General features: G+C 39.4%; 1 protein-coding gene across 2 annotated transcripts in view; it reads right to left on the bottom strand.

Moving 5' to 3' along the window:
- Positions 1-23,322, bottom strand: part of COL6A6 (collagen type VI alpha 6 chain) — a 151,071-nt gene that overhangs the window by 77,168 nt on the left and 50,581 nt on the right. For both annotated transcript variants that reach the window (XM_063807159.1, XM_009446459.5), the window contains exons 6-13: positions 22,726-23,283; positions 19,928-20,503; positions 16,808-17,377; positions 9,434-9,777; positions 9,270-9,348; positions 4,675-4,829; positions 2,170-2,262; positions 311-364 (exon numbers count right to left, since the gene is read on the bottom strand). In XM_063807159.1, the coding sequence (XP_063663229.1) occupies positions 311-364; positions 2,170-2,262; positions 4,675-4,829; positions 9,270-9,348; positions 9,434-9,777; positions 16,808-17,377; positions 19,928-20,503; positions 22,726-23,283 (2,429 nt within the window). The remainder of the gene's footprint in view (positions 1-310; positions 365-2,169; positions 2,263-4,674; positions 4,830-9,269; positions 9,349-9,433; positions 9,778-16,807; positions 17,378-19,927; positions 20,504-22,725; positions 23,284-23,322) is intronic.

The following is a 23,322-nucleotide window of genomic DNA, read 5'->3' as shown; positions in this document are numbered from 1 at the left end:
TTGGTTTACCTTTATAGAATGCTCCAGAATGGGGGAAACAGCAGTGATTCAACTCCCCTAGTGAAGAAGGTTACTTCCGCATTGAATTCATTGTGCAATGTTGGTGGGTAGTCAAAGAAGAGACAATAGGTCAATAAACTACTAATGACCACCAGAAGCAAAGCACAATGAGGACAAAAGAAGATCTGAGATTCTGTACACGAATCCTTAGAATCTCACCTTTCTTGCTTCCCCCTGAATTGACTCAAGGAAATTCATATTGTAGATGTTTTTAGGGATAAATGGAGGTAAAAAAAGAGCCCTGACTTACAGCGATTCCCTCCTCTCCCAGGTAGCCTTCACTGCCTTTAAAACCTGGAGGTCCCTGGAAATAAGAAAAGGAAGAAAACATTTGCATCTATGGACCAAAAATCAGAGGTAACCAAACCAAATTCAGTTTTACAGTTTTACTTCATGTGGAATAGTAAGTGTTTGAAAAAAATGGTCCTTCCTTCCCAATGTAGGTTGCATTTACACACATAAAAAGAAATGGAATTTTGGCCGGGTGTGGTGGCTCATGCCTGTAATTCCAGCACTTTGGGAGGCCCAGGCGGGCGGATCAAGAGGCCAGGAGATCGAGACCATCCTGGCTAACACAGTGAAACCCCGTCTCTACTAAAAATATAAAAAATTAGCCGGGCGTGGTGGCAGGTGCCTGTGGTCCCAGCTACTCGGGAGGCTGAGGCAGGAGAATGGCGTGAACCCGGGAGGCGGAGCTTGCAGTGAGCCGAGATCGCACCACTGCACTCCAGCCTGGGCGACAGAGCGAGACTCCATCTCAAAAAAAAGGGACAAAAAAACCAAACACCGCATGTTCTCACTCATAGGTGGGAATTGAACAATGAGAACACTTGGACACAGGAAGGGGAACATCACACACCGGGGCCTGTTGTGGGGTGGGGGAAGGGGGGAGGGATAGCATTAGGAGATATACCTAATGTAAATGACGAGTTAATGGGTGCACACACCAACATGGCACATGTATACATATGTAACAAACCTTCACGTTGTGCACATGTACCCTAGAACTTAAAGTATAGTAAAAAAAAATATATATATATATATAAAAGAAAAAAAAGAAATGGAATTTTGAGACAAGTGTCCAGTTAACTCAAGGGGGTGTCAATCATAATATTGTAAATCTGGGTTTATATATAGTTCCAGAGCTTCTTTCTAAACATTCAAGTCAACACAGCTATATTTGCCACTGATAAACTAGAATTATTCTCCCTTTATTAAAAAATCTTTTAAGATTTATGCTACACATAGAAAAATAGACCACACACCTTTCTTTCCATTCTTTCTGAGCCTTGTTTTTTAAAAAAATCTACCACTCTCTTTACATGAAGCTGAAACATTCAGGAAATAATTAGTCCAAAAACTTTCAGAGACATATTCAGAGACATAGCCCTGGTGATTTGGGAGTTACAGTGCTATCTATAAATTATTCAAAAATAAAACACACGTAAACAAACTGTATTGAAATCATTATAACATATCCACAGTGTTTATATGTATTTAAACATTTCTTAAAGTTCAAAATAATATTTTCACATATACTTTTTCTGGTTAGGAAATATATGAATCAATGTTGTTGGTTTCTGTTTTTAAATAATGAGCCTGTTTTTGTTTATATATCTGTGATAACATTTTGACCTGGCTTAAGATGAATGAGACATCTTAACATCTTTTGCTATAAGAGAGTGATCTGATCTAGCCTGGTTTTCAGCAGAGTACACAAAGTATCTTCTGCTTGATTTTAATAACTCTGCCATCATTAAAAATGAATGCCGAAATGCATTATTCACATGGAGGAGACTTTCATTATTCAACATGAGGAATTATAGCTGATTTTTCTGCATCATTGTCATCAGTACTAGAATACTGGATAATCAAGGATCTTGACAGTTGTTTCTCCTGAGTCTTCCACAAAAACTTTTTAAAAAGACTCCAATTTAGAATGCCAAGGAAAATCCATGACTAACTTAACATATAAAAAGAGGAGTATAATAAACTCTTATATAAGAGGCTCTATTTAGAAGTTAAAAATCACCCCTTATTTCTACTTAAACCCATGTCTGAAGGACATACTACAACTCAAAGTAACCCATAAATCTGAACTAAAATCACCCTTTTCCCTGGTGGTCCAGGATCTCCCATTGTGCCATCTCCTCCAATGCACTTGCAGAACAAACAGCAGCATGTCCTTTCAGCAACATTGACCTTGGGAGAGGGTAAGAAATACATTACATTTGGTGGTATTGCTTCCCAAATCTCATACACAAGTTCAACCATGCGATCCAGACTTCTACCACAGTTTCAGAAGCCTGGTCACCATTCAAATGACTGTGCTTTAGAAAGAATGCATGAAACTTTTTTTTTTTTTTGCTTCCATCTTTTCTTCTATCATCTGCACTCTCCACCATTTCAGGTATTCCAAATCAACTCAAAAATGTTTCTGTGTTTTCAAATTGGTATCAGTTTAGCTGTGGCAAACTGACTGCATGCCAACTGATGTGGTTGTCTGTCCCTGCCCCATCTCACTCTAGCACTGACCATGATATTGTCGATTTCTCTATATATTTCTGCCCCAAATATTTTGTTCAATAAAATGAATGCATGCTATTTTCCTCATTTTGTGAAATCTTGGTATGCTAGAGAATTTAGACGGTGCCCAATGTAACATGTCTTGGAACTAAGTCCAGTGGTTAACTCTTCCAAAGCAATTCTGATAGGATTTCAAAAACACAACTTACACGTGCAACATTTTGGCAGCACTTGCTGTAGGGGATTGGGGCACAGGAGAATATTCCTCTTTATACTCTGGTAAAAACATCTATATCATATATTTTAAAACATTAATAAATGTCATCCTGGACTTACCCAGCCATCCCTTGAATAGATGACATATTGTTTTACATTTTTACAATTAACTCACCAGATTTACTTTTAGAAAAATTCTATTTTCAAATAAATGTTATACTTCACTTTAGTGGGGCAGAACCAATCTTTGTATTGTGAAGTTTCCCAATAAATTTCTAGTGCAATGAAAAATGAAAATCTTTTGTTATAGTCATTTAGCAATTTTCTCCCTTTGATTGTTTCCTACTATATAATGTTCCTTTTCTGACATTATGAAATTCTTTTTCCTGACAATTTCAGAAAAAGCAACCAAACTGGAAATGTGTGAAAGCAAACAATAACAAAATGGATACTATGATTTTATATCAGATAACATCAATTTTCTTTGGATCACCAAAATTCTACAGCATCAAATCTATTACTATTAACATTAAAACTGATCTATGATTAAGTTTTTCTTGTACAGTGTTCCATTTATATGATATACAAAAACTGAGAGTTTTGTTTGAAGAAGAATTTCCTTCCTCTATGAATTACCAAAGAGATTTCAAAGAGTAGTCGACAGGAAAAAAAGACACATTTTGTAAAAACACTGTCTTCCCATGTGGAAAGGAATTCCAACAAAACTTTCATGTAATTATTTTTACATAATTACAACACTGAACAAGCTGCTTAAATACCTATGTGTATATGAATTTTATAGGTGGAAAACAGCAGGAGCTAGCACTTCCTTGGAAAGTGTTCTCATACACTGATTAAAGATTTTATAAGTTATATGCAAATTACAAAATTACTAGCAATTCATTAAAGTAAAAGTAGAGCCACACAGAGCTTGCTGACACTTTACCACTTGAGTTTGAATTCTCGTATGTTTTTGAAAGAAATACAATTGAGATGCATCTTATATAGGCATTAGGTTTAAAAATAGAACATAAGATGACGTCAGGAGTTCAAGACCGGCCTGGCCAACATGGCGAAACCCTGTTTCTACTAAATATACAAAAATTAGCCGGGCATGGTGGCGGGCGCTGGTAATCCCAGCTACTCGGGAGGCTGAGGCAGGGAGAATTGCTTGAACCCGGGAGGCAGAGATTGCAATAAGCTGAGATCACAACACTGTACTTCAGCCTGGGCGATAGAGCAAGACTGTCTCAAACAAACAAAGAGAATATAAGGTAGAAATCTCAAGGAGTCACAACCCCTAATCTTTCAATTGCTCATAAAGTACAACATGTGAGGTTTACTGTCACTAGGCATTTCCTCCAGCTTTAGAGCAGATTGCTCTTTCTCTAGTTGAACTCCAAATGTAATTTGCTTTCATTTACAGGCCTTATCCCAGGAAAAATACACATCTTAAACACTAGAATTACATTCAGTACGGAAAGCTGTTATGCCTAGGATCTGCAAGGGGTGTGAAAACTGGCTGGTGGAGGTTAACGGCCGATTCACGCTCGCATCTCAGATTCTTTTTGTCACTTATGTTCTTTGGCTATAATTTGGACATGATTGTGGGTGCTATTTAAGTTTTCTTCTTTTTCCCTCTTTCCTCCTCCTATTTTTGCCCAGCGTATAAATTAAACATGCTTTGACATCTCTTTACTGTATTACATTTCTTCCAAACAAACCCTCTTACTTAGGCTGTTCACTAATTCATAAAAACCTTTCTTCACTCTCAAATAAACACAGTAAGTTCAAATTCTTAAGCGTAAGTATTAAACTTATATACAAAATAATTGAAAATTTAAGCTCACCAGCCTTTTCAGAATAACTTACCAGCTGCTTTGACAGCCGGCTTCCAAGTTCTCTCATGCCAATAGAGAGCTGTGTCCTGTACTCAAATCCTTTCCCAAATTCAATATAGGGAAGATCAGCCAAGTCACTTGAATCAGCAGGTCCATCCAGAGCAACAGTTACGAGGGCATTCAGGCCTATCCAACACAGTTTACAATGTTCCAGGTGAGGTGGGTTTGGTTACTTTAGTTTTTTGCAAGCATATTTAAATTGTTATTCTCAGTGAACAGCTGCAAGAAGAACAGTCAGTTTACTGTCCACTTCCCCCAAACACATGATGTAAACCTGACAAGTGACAAGACTATAATAAGAGTACAAAAGGAATTATGTTTTTCAAAACTAAATAAATTGGAGACAGGGAAAATTGTAACACAACTTCCAGTTCCCTGATTTGAAGGAGACAGTTCTAAAAGATCTAAAGAGCATGCTAAAGTACAGAGAAATTCACACACTAAGAAAGTCCAGCTTGGGCAACATGGCAAGATTCCACCTCTACAAAAAATTTACAAAATTTTACAAAATTAGCTGGGCATGGTGGCATATGCCTGTGGTCCCAGCTACATGGGAGGCTGAAGTGGGAGGATCGCTTAAGCCTGGGAGGTTGAGCCTGCAGTGACCTGTGATTGTGCCCCTGCACCCCAGCCTGGGCAACAGAGCAAAACCCTGTCTCAAAAACAGAAAATACATGTTCTACATTTTTGCCACTCAGTGGGGGATCCTTGAAGCAGCAGCACTGGCATCACCTGGGGGCTTATCAGAAATACAGAATCTCAGGCCCCATCCCACACTTACTGAATCAGAATTTGTATTTTAACAAAATCCCCAGGTGATTTGTATACACATTAAAATCTGAAAAGCACAGCTCTGTACGATCTGATAAGACATCAATAACCCAGTTGCACCTATAAGTAGTAAAAGAGTAACAGGCCTATTGTCAGGCAATTAGGAACAGATGACACACAATCATCCAGGAGCTGTGGCTCAGAGGCTTTGGGGTTTTATGAATACGATTATTTCAAAGAAAACTGTTGGTTAAGGACCAACATAGGGTTGCCAATGACTTATTTTGCTAGGTAAGAACATTAAATAATGATGGCAATAAATCTGACAGTCATTATGGTGGAGGAAGTAATTCAGCAACAACAGTGCTATCATTTGTTGATACAAACTGTGTGCCTGGGAAATGGTTAAGTGCTTTACATGCATTATCTTATTTGTAAGGTTTAAATATAACTCTATTGGTATGTACAATTATAGGCCTATTTTACAGACAAGCAAACAGACTTGGAGAGGTTAAATGACTGCTTGTAAGTGGTATTTTTAGGTTTTTCACCCAGATAGCCTAATTCCATAGCCTACATTCAAAGGATATTTTGACAATAAAAATGTGCTAAAGATATAATCTTGGAATAAAGAGCAGTCTTAAAATCAAATACGTTTAGCTTCATGTAAACCTTACTCCACTGGCAACATTTTTCTCATTTTATTATTGATGGGTAAAGAATCCTTTGATGAGAATTGGGTACCAATGAACCAGAATAGATAAAGGTTCAAGGACTTGGCTGAGAGTCAAGAACACCTTCTTAAATAAATTTATATGATATGATTTTATATGAAATGAGTAGATGAAGAGAGAAATCAAGAGAATGAAGTTTCAGGGACATATTGGAGAGGTTCAAGTTCCAAGAGAGGCAAACAGAATGGTTAGCTGCAGTGGAAGAAAGAAAGAGGCCGGGTGCGGTGGCTCACGCCTGTAATCCCAGCACTTTGGGAGGCCGAGGCAGGCGGATCACAAGGGCAGGAGATAGAGACCATCCTGGCTAACACAGTGAAACCCCATCTCTACTGAAAATACAAAAAATTAGCCGGGTGTGGTGGCAGGCGCCTGTAGTCCCAGCTACTCGGGAGGCTGACACACGAGAATCACTTGAACCTGGGAGGTGGAGCTTGCAGTGAGCCGAGATGGCACCACTGCACTCCAACCTGGGCAACAGGGCAAGACTCCATCTCAAAAAAATAAATTAATTAAAAAAATAAAATAAATAAAAAAAGAAAGAACAAACGAACCACCAAAGAAAAATAGGGTGACAATTTGTCCTCATTTCCTGGGACTTTCCTGGTTCTAGTGTCGAAAGTTCCCATCTTGTTCCCAACAAAACAGGATAGTCAGTCATTCTTCTAGAATGAGAATGAGGAGGGGGAGAAAAGAGGTTGTAGAGTGGGCTGGGATATGAAATGCTTGTACGTCAATTGGTGTTTAGTTATCAAGAGAAGGCATGCTAATGGATCTACTTATAAGAGAAATGAAACCTTCTGTCATCTGATTTTTCTTATAATATCCAGGAAATGTAAAATTTTAAGAGTCATAAGAACCATGGGACTGTTGACTTGCAAGAAATATGCATATAACTATTATTTATAACTGTTTTTCTTGGGATCAGGGGACTCCTATCTTCTTTCAGACTCATCCAATAAATGAGTCATATGATCCTAAATACAATGTTTTCAATTTTCTAACAGTGAATTAAGAAAGAAAAGATTTTCAAACTTGGGAGAATAAAGAATCACTGAGTAGATTCTAGGGTATTCAATTCTAAAAAATTAATTAATTTAAGCCCCATTCCATGTGCATAAGTTTTACAGCCACGTCCGCCATCAAGGATTGTTTTTTCCTTGTCTCCTCTTGTTCAGTGATGATTGCATACTTTACACATGTTGATGCCTGGCCTGAAATTAAGGAAGCTTTCCTAGGTGAATAGATCATAGGGCCCAGCACCAAGTGAAGTCCTGTGTAAGTATGGGAAGCCAGCGAGAGAGATACTTCTTGTCCATACAGAAAACCACTTTCTTTTCTTTATTAAAGAAAAAAACAAAACCAAAAAATTCAGCAGATCCTTTGAGATCTTGCTTGGTGTAAGTCTGACAGGTGAAGAAACTGGTAACCAAATTATTCACACTCAACCATGTCAAAGATGGTCACTTTCAAAGAACTAGACACTTTTCAAAGAACATTATTGCCATGATTTCTCTCTTCCATTGGAAGAATCTAAATATCTGAGGATATTATTCAAAATATAGCTTCTGAAGTTGATACCCATTTACTAGTTTTTCAGTAGGCATTGGAAGAAAGATGTTTGGTCTTAGAATTCTGGATATTCCAAAGCACTTCCTGGAAGAAACTCTACTGTCCTTTGCAAGAGAAATACCTTCTCCCCACAAAGGAAAAGCTGAAATAAAAGAAAACAAAATAACAGCAACCACCAAAACAACCCTACCCATCCCAACTAAGCACTCTAGTATCTTTTTTCAGTCTTAATGAAAACCTTCATTACAGCTCATGAACAAAGGCCAAGACCAGAGAGAATAAAAACAAGGCATACTTCGTAAATAAGGGATAAAATAAAAACTTTACTCCCTAGTAGTAAACTCAGATAATTTTGCAATTTGTTGAAGATTGGAGAGAGAGAACAAAATAGAAAAGACAAAGTCTTGTCAACCCCTATTAGCTAACCTGAGAGATAATGTCTTAGGTCATGTTCCCTAGAAACAGAGTTTGAGATAAGGATTTGGAGGTACACAAATTGTTGAGGAAGCACTTTCAGAAGAAAGGGAGTGAGGAAAACAGGATAGGGCAGGGGAAGTTGCTGAGCAAGAAGACAGTGTTGCAGCTGGAGTCTAGCTTTATTTAGCCTGATCCCAGGAAGCTCTGGAGCATAAATTGCAGCACACCACTGGTGTCATTTAGAGGCAAAGGTCCAACTCTGTAATCTTATCTGCTGCCCAAGGATGGGGTGGAGAGCAACCTTCCAGGTGAGGCAGCTCTACTGTCCAAGGGCAATTCTTCAGAGAAGGAGTAAGCTGTGAGTTGTTAGCAGCGAGAGGATAGGTGAATCTGCCAGTAAAGGAGATCTGGGTAGGGCAGAAATAGCACCCACTTACAGAAGAGGACTTCTATTCTGAGTCAAACAAGAACTTCTTTGTTTGACTAAACAAGAACATCCACATGTTCTTGTTTGACTCAGAATAGCTTTTGGTTCAAAAGCCAAAAGCCTGGTGCCAGAGCTTAAAAATCTCAAACACCATGGTTGGCCAATCCGTGGTCTGAAGGAAGGAACTGATTAGAAAGCTGCAAAACATGAGTAAATTTATCCAAAAATGCTTGCAACTCTGGGAACTTTAAGAGTGTTAGAAGAAAACTGACTCTCATTCCCTGGTCAAGGAGAAATATACTCTTCTCTTCTGGTGACACTAAAGAAGTAGCAATATTAGACAATGTGGGGCGAGAGAGAAAGGAACATTCTCCAGGAAAGGTCAGGAAGAAGAAATACAGTAATATGAAACAAAGGATAGGACTTTGTATTCAGTGCTGTTTCATACACATGAGGCATGAGGAAAAAAGTGGATGTCAAAATATTCTGAGAGCTCATTTGTTCTGCCTAGTACATACAGAATATGGAGATTGTCAAAATCAGGGTTATTCAAAATTTAAGAGCCTGGAAATTTAAGAGCCAGAATTTAGTTCTGAGATTATAAAGTTAATAAGCACTCCCTTCCCACTTCTCCTCCATACTCAGTACCTTCTTTTCTAAGTTCATCAGATTTTTGTTCAAGTTTCTCAACATCATCATCCAATCCATCTGAAAATAAAAGGACCACCTAAGAAAGTATTCAAAAAAAGAAAAATGAATTAAAAAGGGTTCATTGCAATCATAGACCAACAAATAAGATAAATCCATGTTACCTTTCCTCGAGCAGCTGATTTATTCTGAAATGTATCCCATAGAGAATCCAAGAGGTTTGCATTGAGAAGAGATGGTCCTTTAACTGTTATATCCTTCAAGCTATTCAGTATGTTTTCACTGTAGATCTCAAACTTGGGAGAATATTTTTCCATGGCATTGGTCACTTGAAAAGCCACACTGACCTGAGTCTCTGTGCCCACCTCACAGCTTACTCCATTGAGGGAGCTGATGGCACGTAAGATGTCTTGAAGGTAGGTTTCCATCCAAGGCTGACCTTCAAGCAAAGTCTGCCCTTTCTCCTGAGTTGAGACATCAAATCCCACCACAACATCCACGAAACAGTCTAGGATTCAAAGGAAAAGCATGTCTTAATAAATCAACAAACGCCTTTATTTAACTCAGACACCATGTCTGAATCAAGGGACTTGGAATTCTATTTCAGTTATAAAGTTGGAACACAAAGAAAGGCATAAATGAATAAAGAAAGAGGCTAAGAATCAACTCTTTTCTAACCTGTAAAAGTGTAAGGGTTCATTATTATTTTTTCAGGTCATATAAAATCTGATGATTCTATAATGAAGTTCTGAAAAGTTTTATTTTAGCTATTGAAAAAGTCATGCAGAATCATTTAAATATCCCTAAAGTACACTGTGGAAATGTAATTAGTCTAAAATAAGACATTCATATAATGCTACTTATCAATTGAGGTCATTCAACAAATATTAAATTATAATAATCATAAGGGAAATTTAAGAACATTTGAATAAAGTCATCCAGAAAAAAATAAATCACAAAGGACTCATCTAAGGAATGGTTTTGATGATTTATATTTCTAAAAAGGGCCTTTTTGATTCCTCTTGTTGTCTTCTAACATCCACGCAGAAAAGAAAAAAAAAAAAACTAAAAAATTCAGGAGATCCTTTGAGATCTTGCTTGGTGTAAGTCTGACAAATGAAGAAACTGATAACCAAATTATTCACATTCGACCATGTCAAAGATGGTGCTGCTTTCAGGAGCTCAGCCATTCCAGAAGCCACGGACACTGCCATTTTGAGGTTAAATACTTAGAGGCGTGTTGCATTAAAGTGCTTTGCTCTTATTCTTATTAATTCTAGGGAAACTTAAGAGTTGGAGAAACTAGAAAGGGCTTGATATTTTAAGCTGAGTGTCCTAAAGGCAGTTAATTAGAGAACAATAAAGTCATGTGACTCATACACTCTCCTTTCAAGAATTTTTAACTTGGCTAAAAACTCTAATTTTTTTCAGCAAACTGAACACATACAGCTTGCTTGATAAAATGAGTGGTTGTTTTTAATTTGGTTTGCTTAGATCAGCAATGTTTAAGATATTCCTTGTAAAGACAAATGCTTAACTACTTCCCAGACACACTGGTCAGTTGGACATTTGCAAATGCTTAAAACCAAAATCATCAATTTCAACTTTTAAAACAAGTGTTGGCAACTTGATTTTTAATGAGAATTGACGGAGGGAAAACAAAAATTTTATTTGATAATCAATTTTCATCATGAGATTCAAGGTAAATCAAAGTGTTATCAAAAATCTGGAAGACTGAGCATCTTATTTTACTGTATTTTATTGGAAATCTCTTCTTAATCAGAAAATAAGATAAACTATTTAGAAAAAAGCAGAATATATCCTTTCCAAAATTCCTCTTGCATCTACGTCTTCTCATATCTGTCTTGAGCTTGAAAGTTTCATTTTTGATGATGACTGTTTAAACCTGAGCAGAAAACCAGGTAGTAACCAAGATATGATAATGTCTTTAAGGAAAACAGAATTGTGTGAAAAAAACCAACCAGCAGAAATACCAAAATGACATCAAGTGACCTTGAGAACTGTTGCCTATAAACATTGTGTATTTTAAATTTTTGTCTAGATTGCTGAACGTACAAAGTTATTTAGGTAAACAAGTTCCTTGTGTTTAATTTAAATTGACAAATGATTCCATAATAATGTGATAGAAGGAATGGAATTTGGTGGACAAGTCCAGAATTAGTAACCATGTGTCTAAGTACAGTGAGAGAGACCAAACCATACTGAGCAAGAGGCTCTCATGCAACAGCCTAAAAACTCCACTGAGACATCTGCCCTTAAATCAGGAGCCCTGTCTTGAAGTCTTCCATGACACAGGTTGTGCTTTAAAGTGAATCTGCCATTGGTGACTTAAAAGGACTGGAGGCAGGGAGTTTTGGAAGTGAGCTAGGGAGAAGGCCGAAATTGGATTTCCAAAGAAATAATGAAGAATTAAAGTAGGATAACAGCAGTGGGAATATGAAAGGGCTAATAAAAGCAAAATATTTAAGAAGGTAATTGGCAGGACTGGCTACAGAGGGTGATAAGAGAAGTAAGAGTAGCCCGCTGAGCCCTTGACTAGTCCTCCAAATAGCAATGTGGAATCCTGGGGGGCAAGTCTGTGAGTGGGAAGACAGAAGTTCAGTTTCAGTCACATGCTGGTCACCATTCTGTTACTGCCAAACTACTTTTGGCAACTCTTATCCTCTCTGGGCATTGATTTTCTTGTCTATAAAAATAAGGGGGTTATATATTTCAAAGTAAAAATACAAAAGCACAGAAAAGAGTGAATTGGATCAGACAGTTATAGTCTCATTGTTTCCTGCCAAGCCCAAAAGCTGATTCTAATTATTAATTTATAAAGACAGTACTTAATTGGAGCTGATGATGGCAGATTCTTGGTATTAAGAAATACTGTCAAGAGGCTAGGGTACATTTGTAAGATTAGAAGACAGATTCTTGAGAAAATAAAGGGGAAAGTGGCAGTTATTAGCTGGGATAGGAGAGAAATCTGTTTGGGACTTTGAAAGATGGGGTATTTTAGATTAAAAAAGAAAGGATGATCTATAAAGTATAGCTAGGGACTGTTAGAGACTCAGTTTATATACCTCCCAGATTTGCTTCCTCCCTTTCCCAAGGCGTAGACATTTGTCCACGGAAGAGCCCTAGCTGCCACCATCCTTAGTCTGCTAACCGCGGAAGTGACAGCCTGGCTTTGACACAGCCTCCACCATGCTCACTGCAGAACGGCCACCTTGGCTCTGGTGCCCGTGTGCAACCCACGTGAACTTAGGGAGGCCCTGGTCCCTTCAGCATTTCCTGCCCTAGGTGTAGTGCACTGTGGGACCTGTTTCTGGTTTCCCCAGCAGTTTCCATAAGGGGCTGGATAACGCAACCCAGTAGTGTAGGGAAGTTAACTCTCTGACTTATGAGAGGCAGTAGATGGGAAGCAATTGGCAGGTAAATCCTCTCCTTTATTCCCTCTGCTGGGCTGGTATACACGGTGGTTTTATAGGGCTTCTCTAGTGATGTTCTGCATGACCAACACACCAGTTATGCTTTCTTAAGCTGTGGCTAACTTGGTAAGATACTACCTTGTATTTACTTTCCCCTCCTTTCCTGCATCACTTCCCTTCCATTCACTCTTGCTTCCCTGGGACTGCACTCCCAATAAAGTATTGGCATGTAAACTCTGCTTCAGGCTCTGTTTTCTGGAGAACCCAGACCCAGTTAAGGCAGGAATATAAAAAGAGCTCCTTATTAAGAAGAGTTGGACATGAACATCTATTTTTTTCCTTATATTTTTCACATCTCTTGAATCAAATCCTGAGGTTGTCTCTTACCCTAATGAGACTAATCTTTTGCTCAGTCTCCCTTTTGATTCATCTATCCATAATGATAGATACATCAGATGAGAGATGCTCCTGATTCTCTGCTACCTAATCATGGCTCCATGCTAAAAAAACAGGCAGAACCTCCACATCCTAAAAATTGCTCAAAGTCTCCTCTAGTGGACAGAATAGCCAGTCTCAAAGAAAAACCAAGAAAATAAGCATGGATAAAGGTGAGAAAACAGTTGCTTAAGAAAATACCATGTATATTTATTAAATTTGAATATAGCTCTGAAATGTGGCTAAAATATTTAAGTCCCTAAACTAAGGAATTCTTGGTAAATTGTCCTTCTGTGAATTAACCCCATTACTCCACAAATTTTCATTCAAGACATCCCTTCATGGTACTCTCAGCAACATGCTATGATATTAGCTAACTCTCAATGAACACTTACCATATACTTCCAATTCACTGTCTCACTTCTCCTCATAAGACACAGAATAAGTAGAAGCTCTTTTTCATTTTGCAGATGAAGAAGCTATGACAGAGAAGCTTGCCCACGATCTCACAGTTAACACTGTGTCTCTCACACTTGGGATTCAGATCCAGACTTCTCTGGAGTCCACATGCTGAACCACCTTATTCTACCACTTCCTGGTTAGCCAGTGATGACAAGTCATGCAGGTTGCTAGTTCTACTACTAGATTATGTTATTGGAAGTGACAGCAGGAAGTGGTTTCCTTAGGGAATATCAGCTTGTGGAAACAATTTCAAAGATACAAACCTATGATGTCTTAATAAGCTCCAGCTATTAATTGGTGAAGCACAACACTTAGATATTAGTTCTTTATAATGTCAATATCAGATAACCTAGACAATAACTATATCAAGAAAACAGCTTAATTTAACAAAAAAGTCAGGGATGGGGGTGGTGAGAGGAACAGACGGGGGTCAGACAACCCTAGGTTTCAAAATGTGCTTAGTCTTACTTCCTGTATGATCTAGACCAGGCTACCAATATTCCCTTGAACCCCAGTTTCCACATTTATGAATGAAAACAAAAACACCAACCATGTAAGATGTTGGGAGAATTGAGTGAGATAGTACATTTAAAGTGCTTAGAACACCAGGCTTGACCCTTCGTAGATGCTCAAAAAATAATGATTCTTAGTCACCTCCATCATACCTCCATGCGGCTGACCTCCCTTTCACATATGTTGAATCACAGTATACAATTAGAGGAACTTTTAGAGATTATTTAGATTTACAAACCAGAAAACTAAGACTCAGAAATGGTACTGACATCTCCAAAGTTATGCATATTTTAATAAGAAGCACAGCAAGTGTTCAGGCCTTAAGTCCAGTTTGTTTTGAACCGTACCCAGCTACTGTCTGATTTCCTTGTTTTGGGATTTATAGTTTAAAAAGAACTGGCATCCCCTAATATATTTGTACATGCCTTTGAAGCTTTATCAGTGTTCATTCCAGCTTCGTCAGTCCTCAGCTCACAGCCTGCCTCACATTCTTCCTTGCTGGAGTAATAACCTCAAGTTTATCTTAATATAGAGTATTTTTCTTATTTTTTTTTTGCATTCATGACTATTTAAAAAATAACTCATTACTTACTTGGAGTTCATACTTCTGTTTTTTACTTTCCACATGGTTTTCTTTCATCACACTCAGATAGAAACTGGATGGTCCAGAGAGAATTTTCTGCCTAATAATTGGGCTTGAGTATTTCACATGAAACAAGAAATTAATGTGGAAGGTTTGGCTGAGGTAATCAGATACATTCCAAAGTATGTGAAGCAGGACTTAGAGAGTCAGTAGTCCCAAATCAACTACAGAACTCTTAACCTTTAACCTGCACATCAGGTCTTATTAAAGGTTTGAGACTGCAGTTTGGAAAAGTGTTTGGAGAGAGCTGTTGATGTGCTGTGGGCTCTCCCATCAGGCACACACACATATACGCAAGGAGAGTGGGTGACTTCCTTTTCAAGCTGAGAGAGGGGCTTTCAGAGATAATCTGGAGATAACCTAATCCTGGAAATTCTAAAGCATGAGACACAGGATGGAATATTGCCCTCCCTACAAAGAAGAGGCAATCACGCTGGCGGGCTGTGATTCCCAGTTTTTATTAGGGCAATCGATATGTTATTGTTGACCATGGAGCTGATATGGCTGAGTAGAAGAGCAAGCTGTTGTGGGCTCCTCTGATCTCCCATCTAAGAAGCCCCTGGAGGGGGCAGAGAAACCTCAGCAGAACAAAGCTGGAGGCATCAGCAGATGCCCAGAGGCTGAGAAAGGCATAAGGGACACTCTGGAATAGAGACATACTTAGCCTCCTAAAAAAAAAACTGTGATGGAGAGATCTTTAGACAAAGGTGGCTTGGTTGGGGCGGTGATGATGTGGGGCAGGAGGTGGAATCTTTGAAGGACCTATGAATGGACCCAGCTTTAGACATGGGCTATTTTCAGAGAAAACCAATTCCTGATAAGGGCCATCAGATTAAAAACTTTCCTGTACCCTTTTAGTTGTTCCCCCTTTCCTAGTACCTTCTCCTTCTGGAGAGGCCAGAAACTATGGTTAGTAAGATGGAGCAGCACCTGGAAGATGGGGAGTGCAGTGAAAGTCCGGGAACATTGGGTGAAATGTCAACCACTTCTCTCACAGCAAGGCAGCCTGTAGCAAGCTGGAAATGTGGGGTAACCTTGAATAAAATGTAAAGTTTTAACATTACACTGGGATGGACATATTAATCACCAAAAGAAGGTTCTTTTATTTCCTGAAAGTGATGATGGGCAAAGGAAGAGCTAGCTCCCATTCATAAATTTAATGGTCACTGGTAGATAAAAATGAAGGCACTTTATAATTATATCTCAGGTGTTATGCTCATTAAAGTTTAAATATGCATTTTCTCATTTAATCCTCACAATGTTCTTTTGAACTAGGTACTGCTATTATTCACATTTCAAAGGTGAAAAAATTAAACTTAGAGAAGTTAGGCAACTTGTCCCAGAAAAAAATGGCCATAGAGCAGGGATCTGCTGTCAGGCTGTCTGTCTTCAGAGCTGCCTCTTAATGACCTTGCAACTTTTTTTTTTGAGTGGAAATCTGGGATTAATGTTTACCATTGGTAGTTACATAGAATCATAACCAACCCATAAGATAACTTTATAACAGAAAAAGTGACTTCTCCTTTAAGACACTTTACTTCCATCTGTTGAAAAAAGTGTCAAAATGCACTAATTGTAAAGAAGATATTTACTAATTTCTGCAGTAAAATTCATAATAAAGATATAAACCTCTAGGGAGGTTTCTTACCTACCTGTACCACAGCTCTTGGCAGCCCTATAGGCCCTATTGCCAAGCAACCAAAAATCAGTCAAATATTTCCTTTCTTTGAGGCATTGCTCTTCAACCTCTGAAACCAGCCAGATTGCAAACAATGGCCTTTTCCTCACACCTGAAGGCAGGCATTCCCACTCACAAAGGAGGCATGCTCCCCCCGGAGACAGGGAGAAAAAAGGGCACAGGATATCAAACACCCTGTTTCTCAATCCACAGGTCAAGACAAATATTTAATAACTGTGAAAAGCTCAATTTGAAATCCAGAGGCACAAATCTAAATTCTCCCACTAGCCCCAGTGGATGACAATGGAGCTGGAAGAAAATGCCAGAGAAGATGGTGTAGGGAATCGATATGAAGAACTTGCTAAACACTTACTGCTTTCACCCCCTGTGGTACAGATGTTGCGAACGATCCTTTTATTGACCTTCTTCAGTTCATCGAAGTTGTGCACTGTCAGTTTTTTCTCTGCAGTCCCGGTGATCTGAATGAGCTGCTGGTCATCCACATCCCCAATGCCCACGGAGTAGATGTCGATACCTCTGTGTCTCAGGGCTTCCGCGGCCTGGGCGACCTCGTCTTGGGACTGGCCATCTGTAAGGACCAGCAGCACCTGTGGGGTACCTGTATTTATCCTGCTGCCCATGTCTGGCCTGAAGTAATGTTCCACCTCCCTGAGTGCAGCACCGATGTGTGTGTTTCCAAAGATCTGCTTGATGTTTTCAATCTGAAATGATATCTCTTTTTCACCTATGAAAGTTCCCAGTGGAAACTCCGGGTGATAGGTATCGCTAAACTGGGCCGCTCCTATTCGCACTCTGTTGAGGCTGACATCAAAATCTTGAACAACAGATGCCAGAAATTCCTTCATTTTCTTGAAGTCATTTGGCTGAATGCTAGTTGAACCATCCATAAGGAAAACAAGATCTACTTTGTCAATTTCACAATCTACAAAGAAGAGAAGGAACAACAGAAAACCCAGATTGTTATTCTTTCCTTAATCCACCAAGAGTAAATTCAATGTTTGCAGCTATAGGCCGGGCGCGGTGGCTCACTCCTGTAATCCCAGCACTTTGGGAGGCCGAGGCGGGCAGATCACAAGGTCAGGAGAGCGAGACCATCCTGGCTAACATGGTGAAACCCAGGCTCAACTAAAAAAAATTAAAAAAATTAGTTGGGTGTGGTAGTGGGTGCCTGTGGTCCCAGCTACTCGGGAGCCTGAGTCAGGAGAATGGCGTGAACCCGGGAGGCGGAGCTTGTAGTGAGCCGAGATCGTGCCTCTGCACTCCAGCCTGGGTGACAGAGCAAGACCCCGTCTCAAAAAAAAAAAAAAAAAAAAAGTTTGCAGCTATATAGAAATATTTCTGAAAGTGGTTTCTTATCTTATGCTAGCATGTGGTCACAATAATTGTAGAGGAAATAAAGGCAAATGATCAGTTCTTAAAGTCAGTACAAGGAATGAATCACTCACACATCTTTTTATGCTTCTCTTGGCTTGTTGATTTGGTATTAGGCCATTTTATTTTCTGAGATGCCAGAGAACTGGGCCAGTGCTACGGAAAACTTGTTCTCATCTACAACCTAGCCTCAGCTCTTCCAGAAAGCCTGGTGACAATAGTAGCACACCAAGAGAAAACAAAACACACATACATTTAGGGATTCAAACAAAGAGGCAGATAGTTCATATTATTGATTTAGCCTCCCTGGTCATTTGAGCCAATAAATATTTTTCTAGTTCATTAGGGCATATTGAGAAGAGGTTTTAAAAGGATGCCTTTTGGTCTGTATCTAGTCAGTTTTCCTTTTTATCAGCCCCTTTCTGCTGTATGTAGGCAAAAATATCTATTTGAGAAAAATATTTGTGAACAAGCAATGCAATATAAAGATGCTTCCCCCATATTAACACAGCAAATATAAAACAAGAAGAACATGAGAGACCACTGCCAATGAATGAGTTATGCTTGGCACATGTGTGTTCGTTAGCTTTCTGGTAAGCATGATCGTTTCCATGAATTCCCCAGTGATCTCACCACTCTCCGAACTTAGTTCTCATCATAGCCTCAGAAATATTAAAGGTATCTGAGATTCCTGAAGTCCAGGTAAGCAAGAAAGTGTTAAGAAGAAATATGGTAAATCGATCCTTTAGGAATTGGTTAACTTATTAAATTGTTTCAGATTTCAATAAAGGAAATCTAGTACTGTTTTTCTGTCCCAAGGAGAATTTTCAATATGAAAATGCAATGTCAACTTCTACAGTGAACTGGAGAAGGATAGATCCAATTTTAGACAATGGCTACAAGGAAGGAAGAGATTTGTCCCAGTTTTCAGTAAGACCCAGAAAGATTTTATTAGTTTTGTGAAAGAAAAAGATAGTAGCTGCATTCTAAGGAGGCAAGGCTTAGGAAAACCAGAGAAGTTAGATGAGTTTTAAAAAGAACTACTATATCTAGATGTTGGAATCATGAATTAATAGCAATTCATCTAGTAAAAACATTTAGTATCTTTAGTAAAATACATCTTGGGAAAAATACTCAGGAAACTAAGTAGAGAACAATCTTTCTCTGAACCAAAAGTATAAAATGATAGAAAAATGATGAAGGAAGGAATACATACATACATGCAGCAATGCAATCTCCAGCTGCCAGAATAGAAGCCCCACTATGCTCTGTCCTGGAAACTTCTGAGGCTGGAACAAAGTTTTTAATACTGGGCTTCACATTTTAAATGACCTTGTGCCACAATTGAAATAAGCAAAGAAGCTGGTGACTTCTAGCCTGAAGGAAAGAAGACTTCAGGCAATTCTAGCTGGTTCTTAGGAGGAGAATTTGATTTCTTGCATAAAGAGGAAAAAGAACTAGTGGGTGGAAAAATGTGTAAGCACATATGTGTTCTAATGAAGGCTGTTCAAAACTGGTGAATTCAGCTCAGTGTAGTGGCCCACACTTGTAATCCCAGCACTTTGGGAGGCCAAGGGGGGCAGATGGCTTGAATCCAGGAGTTTGAGACCAGCCTGGGCAACATAGTGAAACCCTGTCTTTACAAAAAAAAAAAAAAATTAGCCATGCCTTATGGCACACATCTGTAGTCCCAGCTCCTTGGGGAGGCAGAGGCAGGATGATCACCTGAGTCCTGGAAGTTGAGGCTGCAGTGAGCCGTGATCATGCTACTGCACTCCAGCCTGGGCGACAGAGCAAGACCCTGTCTTAAAAAAAAAGCCTAAACAAAACAAAACAACTTTTGAATTCCCCATCATTAGAAGAGTTTAGGAAGAAGTGATTAGAAATGCTGCAGAAAGTATCTCTCTTTGGGGAGGAGACTGAATGAAATATCCCTGAGGTCTTTCCAACCCTCAGATTTTATAATATAGAAAGTCCTATGAAACAATTAGAGCTCCTTCTCTCCTCTCTGGAAAACTTGTTCCTGAGAGCCATTGCTTTGCTTTCTCTCTCATTTGTCCCTCTGCTAATAATTAGGAAAAACTTAGTTGGCAAAACTTACCTACTTTTGAAGAGTTGCAGACACTGGCTGTCACATCTGAAAATATTCCCTTCAGACCTCCAAAAGTCTCCACGAAGAAGTACTTGTCGCTTGATCCTGCCATGGCTAACAGCTCCATGGGATTGGCACCATCAATCCCCACAGCCAGGACAAGAATGCCTTTGTCCCGCAAGGCCTTTGCCGTGGCATTGAGTTTATCAGCATCATGGGATTCCCCATCGGTGATCACAATGAGGACTTGGGGGACCCCCTTGTTCAGGCGGCTGCCCCGGGCTTCAGTGAACATGTGGTCTGAGAAGCCCAGTGCCTCAGCAGTATAAGTACTGCCACCCATGGCTTGGTCATTCTGGAGCACTGAAATTACCTCCAGTTTTGTGCCAAAGTCATCCAGATAAAACAGCACCTCTGGGTCATCAGCATACTTCAGAGCCCCAAACCGGACCTGATTCTTGCCCACATCAGCTTTTTTCACTAAGCCAATCATAAAATCCTTCATGATATTATACTCATCATAGTCAATGCTGCCAGAGCTATCAATGACAAACACAACATCTAAAACTTCAATCCGCTTGCATTCTGAAAGAGGAAGAGAGAGGTAAACCATATGAGATTAGCTTTGGACAGCATGGGAGACGCCTCAACCTTTTTATAAATTGCTAGTGTTTTCTCTCCATGGGGATCATGCTGTGCATTAGAATGTCAGTTCCCTGGATAAGAGGACAATACACATACATTGGTGCTGGAAGTATACCGTTAATACTCACTTAGGTGAGCTTGTAAGATAAGGCGGGAGTCAGTGGGGGCCCACTGCAGGGAGTGGGATGGGGTCAAGTGACAATCACAGGATTGCCAGGAATAAAAAATTTTAAAAGCTTTGGACTAAAAAAATCAATTCTGTGTAAATTTTCCTGTATAAGTGGTTTATCCAACATGTGCTTTCATTTATACAATTTTTTTCTTTTTATTTTAGCCACGATCTTGAGATTTGTATTCTTAATATAAACCTTGGGGAAATGACCAAATGAAAATGAATTTGGCAACACTGTATATTTTTCATGATTCTCTGATGGCTGACTTTTTAAAATTACTTTTTCCTCACTTTTTGACTTTTTTGAAACATCTATTTTCATTTTTGGGTTTCATCATAGAAATAAGCCCACTTCGCACTTGGTCCAACTAAGCTGTTCTAGCACGATGCTCCTATTAACTTTTTAAATCTGAGGTCAGCACCATGGAACAGAAAAGCAGGAAAGACCCAATTAATTCTTAATCCATGTGTAGCATGTTCCCTCCAAAGGTGCAGTGTTCCAAAACTAACTCATCCATTCTGGAGAAGGGGAATTGTAAGATGGTTTGTTATTTAGTCCTTATGTAGCACATTCTCTCTACAGGCCATAGAAAGGTATGATCCAAACATTAACTCATCCATTCTTGAGAAATGGAATTGTGAGAAAGCACCCACCCCCCAGAGGCTTGCCACATTTTCTTCTTTCGCCAGCCACTTGCTGGCTATGTAAGGGCTGTTGAAAACCTTAGAGCCATTGTACTTATCCCCACTAATTGCAGGCCATATGTACAGGGCCATCAACAAAATTCCCAAGAAAGCCTGGCTGTACTTGGGAATTTACGTAGAAGAACTATGTCCCCGTGGTCCTTGACTGCCTGGGAAGCCTGCTTGGATTACCCAGGAGACTGGGAATACATTACTCAGTGTCAGAACGCTTCAGAAAGTTCGTATTTGTTCTGGGCGAAATTACCAGGAAATAGAAACCAGGTGTACTCTTTTTCTACAAAATACAGATCATGAGCACCAAACCTTCCAGTGGGAGTTGAACAGAACTGTTATTTGAATAAGCAAACAATGTTCCTCTCTCTTCCCTTTAAACTCCATGCAGATCTATGTCCTTCATTTTCAGAATGCCTCTGTCATCAAGCCCTATGGGTCACATATAAATCAGCCCCTTATTTTGGCTGAGCTTTTATTTGATCATTTCCATTACTCTACATTCCCACTACTTTTGATCATTTCCATTACTCTGCGGTCTCATGGGAAGACAGTGGGGACTAGGTTCCTTACTTCCTTTGAAGCAACCATTGCTCAAGTCCTCTTAGTATATTCCTGCTTTATAAAATTTAATAACTATCAAAGTGTTTTCACAAACATTATCTCATTTGATACAAGTATTGGTCTTTAGAAATTGCAAAAATAAGCACCACATATAGTAGATGTGTAGGTCAAAGAGGAGCCACCTTGCCCAGGAGGATAAATGCCAGGCCTGCCTCAGCAACCCACATGTAGCCCACGTGACACAGGGTACACAAGGCTGAGCCCCTCGCCTCAAGGTAGGACCAACTCTGTAATTCATGGTCTGGAGCTCCCCACGGGATCAGGCCAAACTAGACTCCAGCTAAGGTGATTTCCTTGTTCAGTTCCTACCCATGCCCTGACCTGTTTCCTACACCCCTTCTGAAAATACCTCCTCAATAAATCACTTCCAAAGAGCCCCTGACTTAACTTCTGCTTCTAGGGAACCTGATCTAAGAACTGGTATGATACCATTTTTCTTAAATGGAGATCCATCACTGTAGTGCTATTTACCTACAAATGGGAATGGGTCTAGGTAAACCAAAACTCTTCCTCACTGTCTGTTTAATTCAACAGGTCAAAGCCACTAGGAGAAACATTTCAATTAAACCAAAAGTTTACAATATGTAAATAGAATTAAATTCAATAAATAGAGGCTAAAAAAGACATCTGTTGTTCGGATGGTCCTGCTAGTGAGTATGCCCATGCCTACCTTCACGGGGGCTGCATATTCCAAAAACAAGATCATCTTCAATGCGCTGCAGAATGTCAAAATTCTCAACATAAAAAACCATCTCGGGCCTCCCACTGATCTCCTCAAGCTGGGTGACATTGGAGCCAAACACTCCCACAGAATAGATGATTACACCTTCTTGCCGAAGCACTACTGCTGGTTCCTTTACTATGTCCTGAGCTTCACCATCCGTGATGAGGATGAGAAACTTTCTGATGTTGGGCCGGGCGCCCTTGGTGGGGCTGAAGTACTGAGACACAAAGCTCAGGGCACTACCAGTCAGGGTGGTTTGTCCAATGTGAGCCATTTGGTCTATTGCATTTGAAATGTCGCTTTGGGACATGAATCTGTTGAGCTGAAACTCTTCCTTATTGATGTCGCTGAACTGGACTACACCAATTTGCACCCGATCTGGTCCAATCTGAGACTTGCTCACCAGGTTTTTCATAAATGTTTTCATTTTGCTGAAGTTTTCAGGTCCTATACTTCCAGAACTGTCCACCAGAAACATGATGTCAGCTTTCATATCTTTGCAAGCTGCATAGGAAAAACTGTGATGTTTATTCAAGTCAGCTA

Source organism: Pan troglodytes, chromosome 2 (genome assembly GCF_028858775.2).
Source record: "Pan troglodytes isolate AG18354 chromosome 2, NHGRI_mPanTro3-v2.0_pri, whole genome shotgun sequence".
NCBI lineage: Eukaryota > Metazoa > Chordata > Mammalia > Primates > Hominidae > Pan > Pan troglodytes.
The sequence above is the reverse complement of the archived record's forward strand: the minus strand, read 5'-3'. Positions and strand labels throughout refer to the sequence as shown.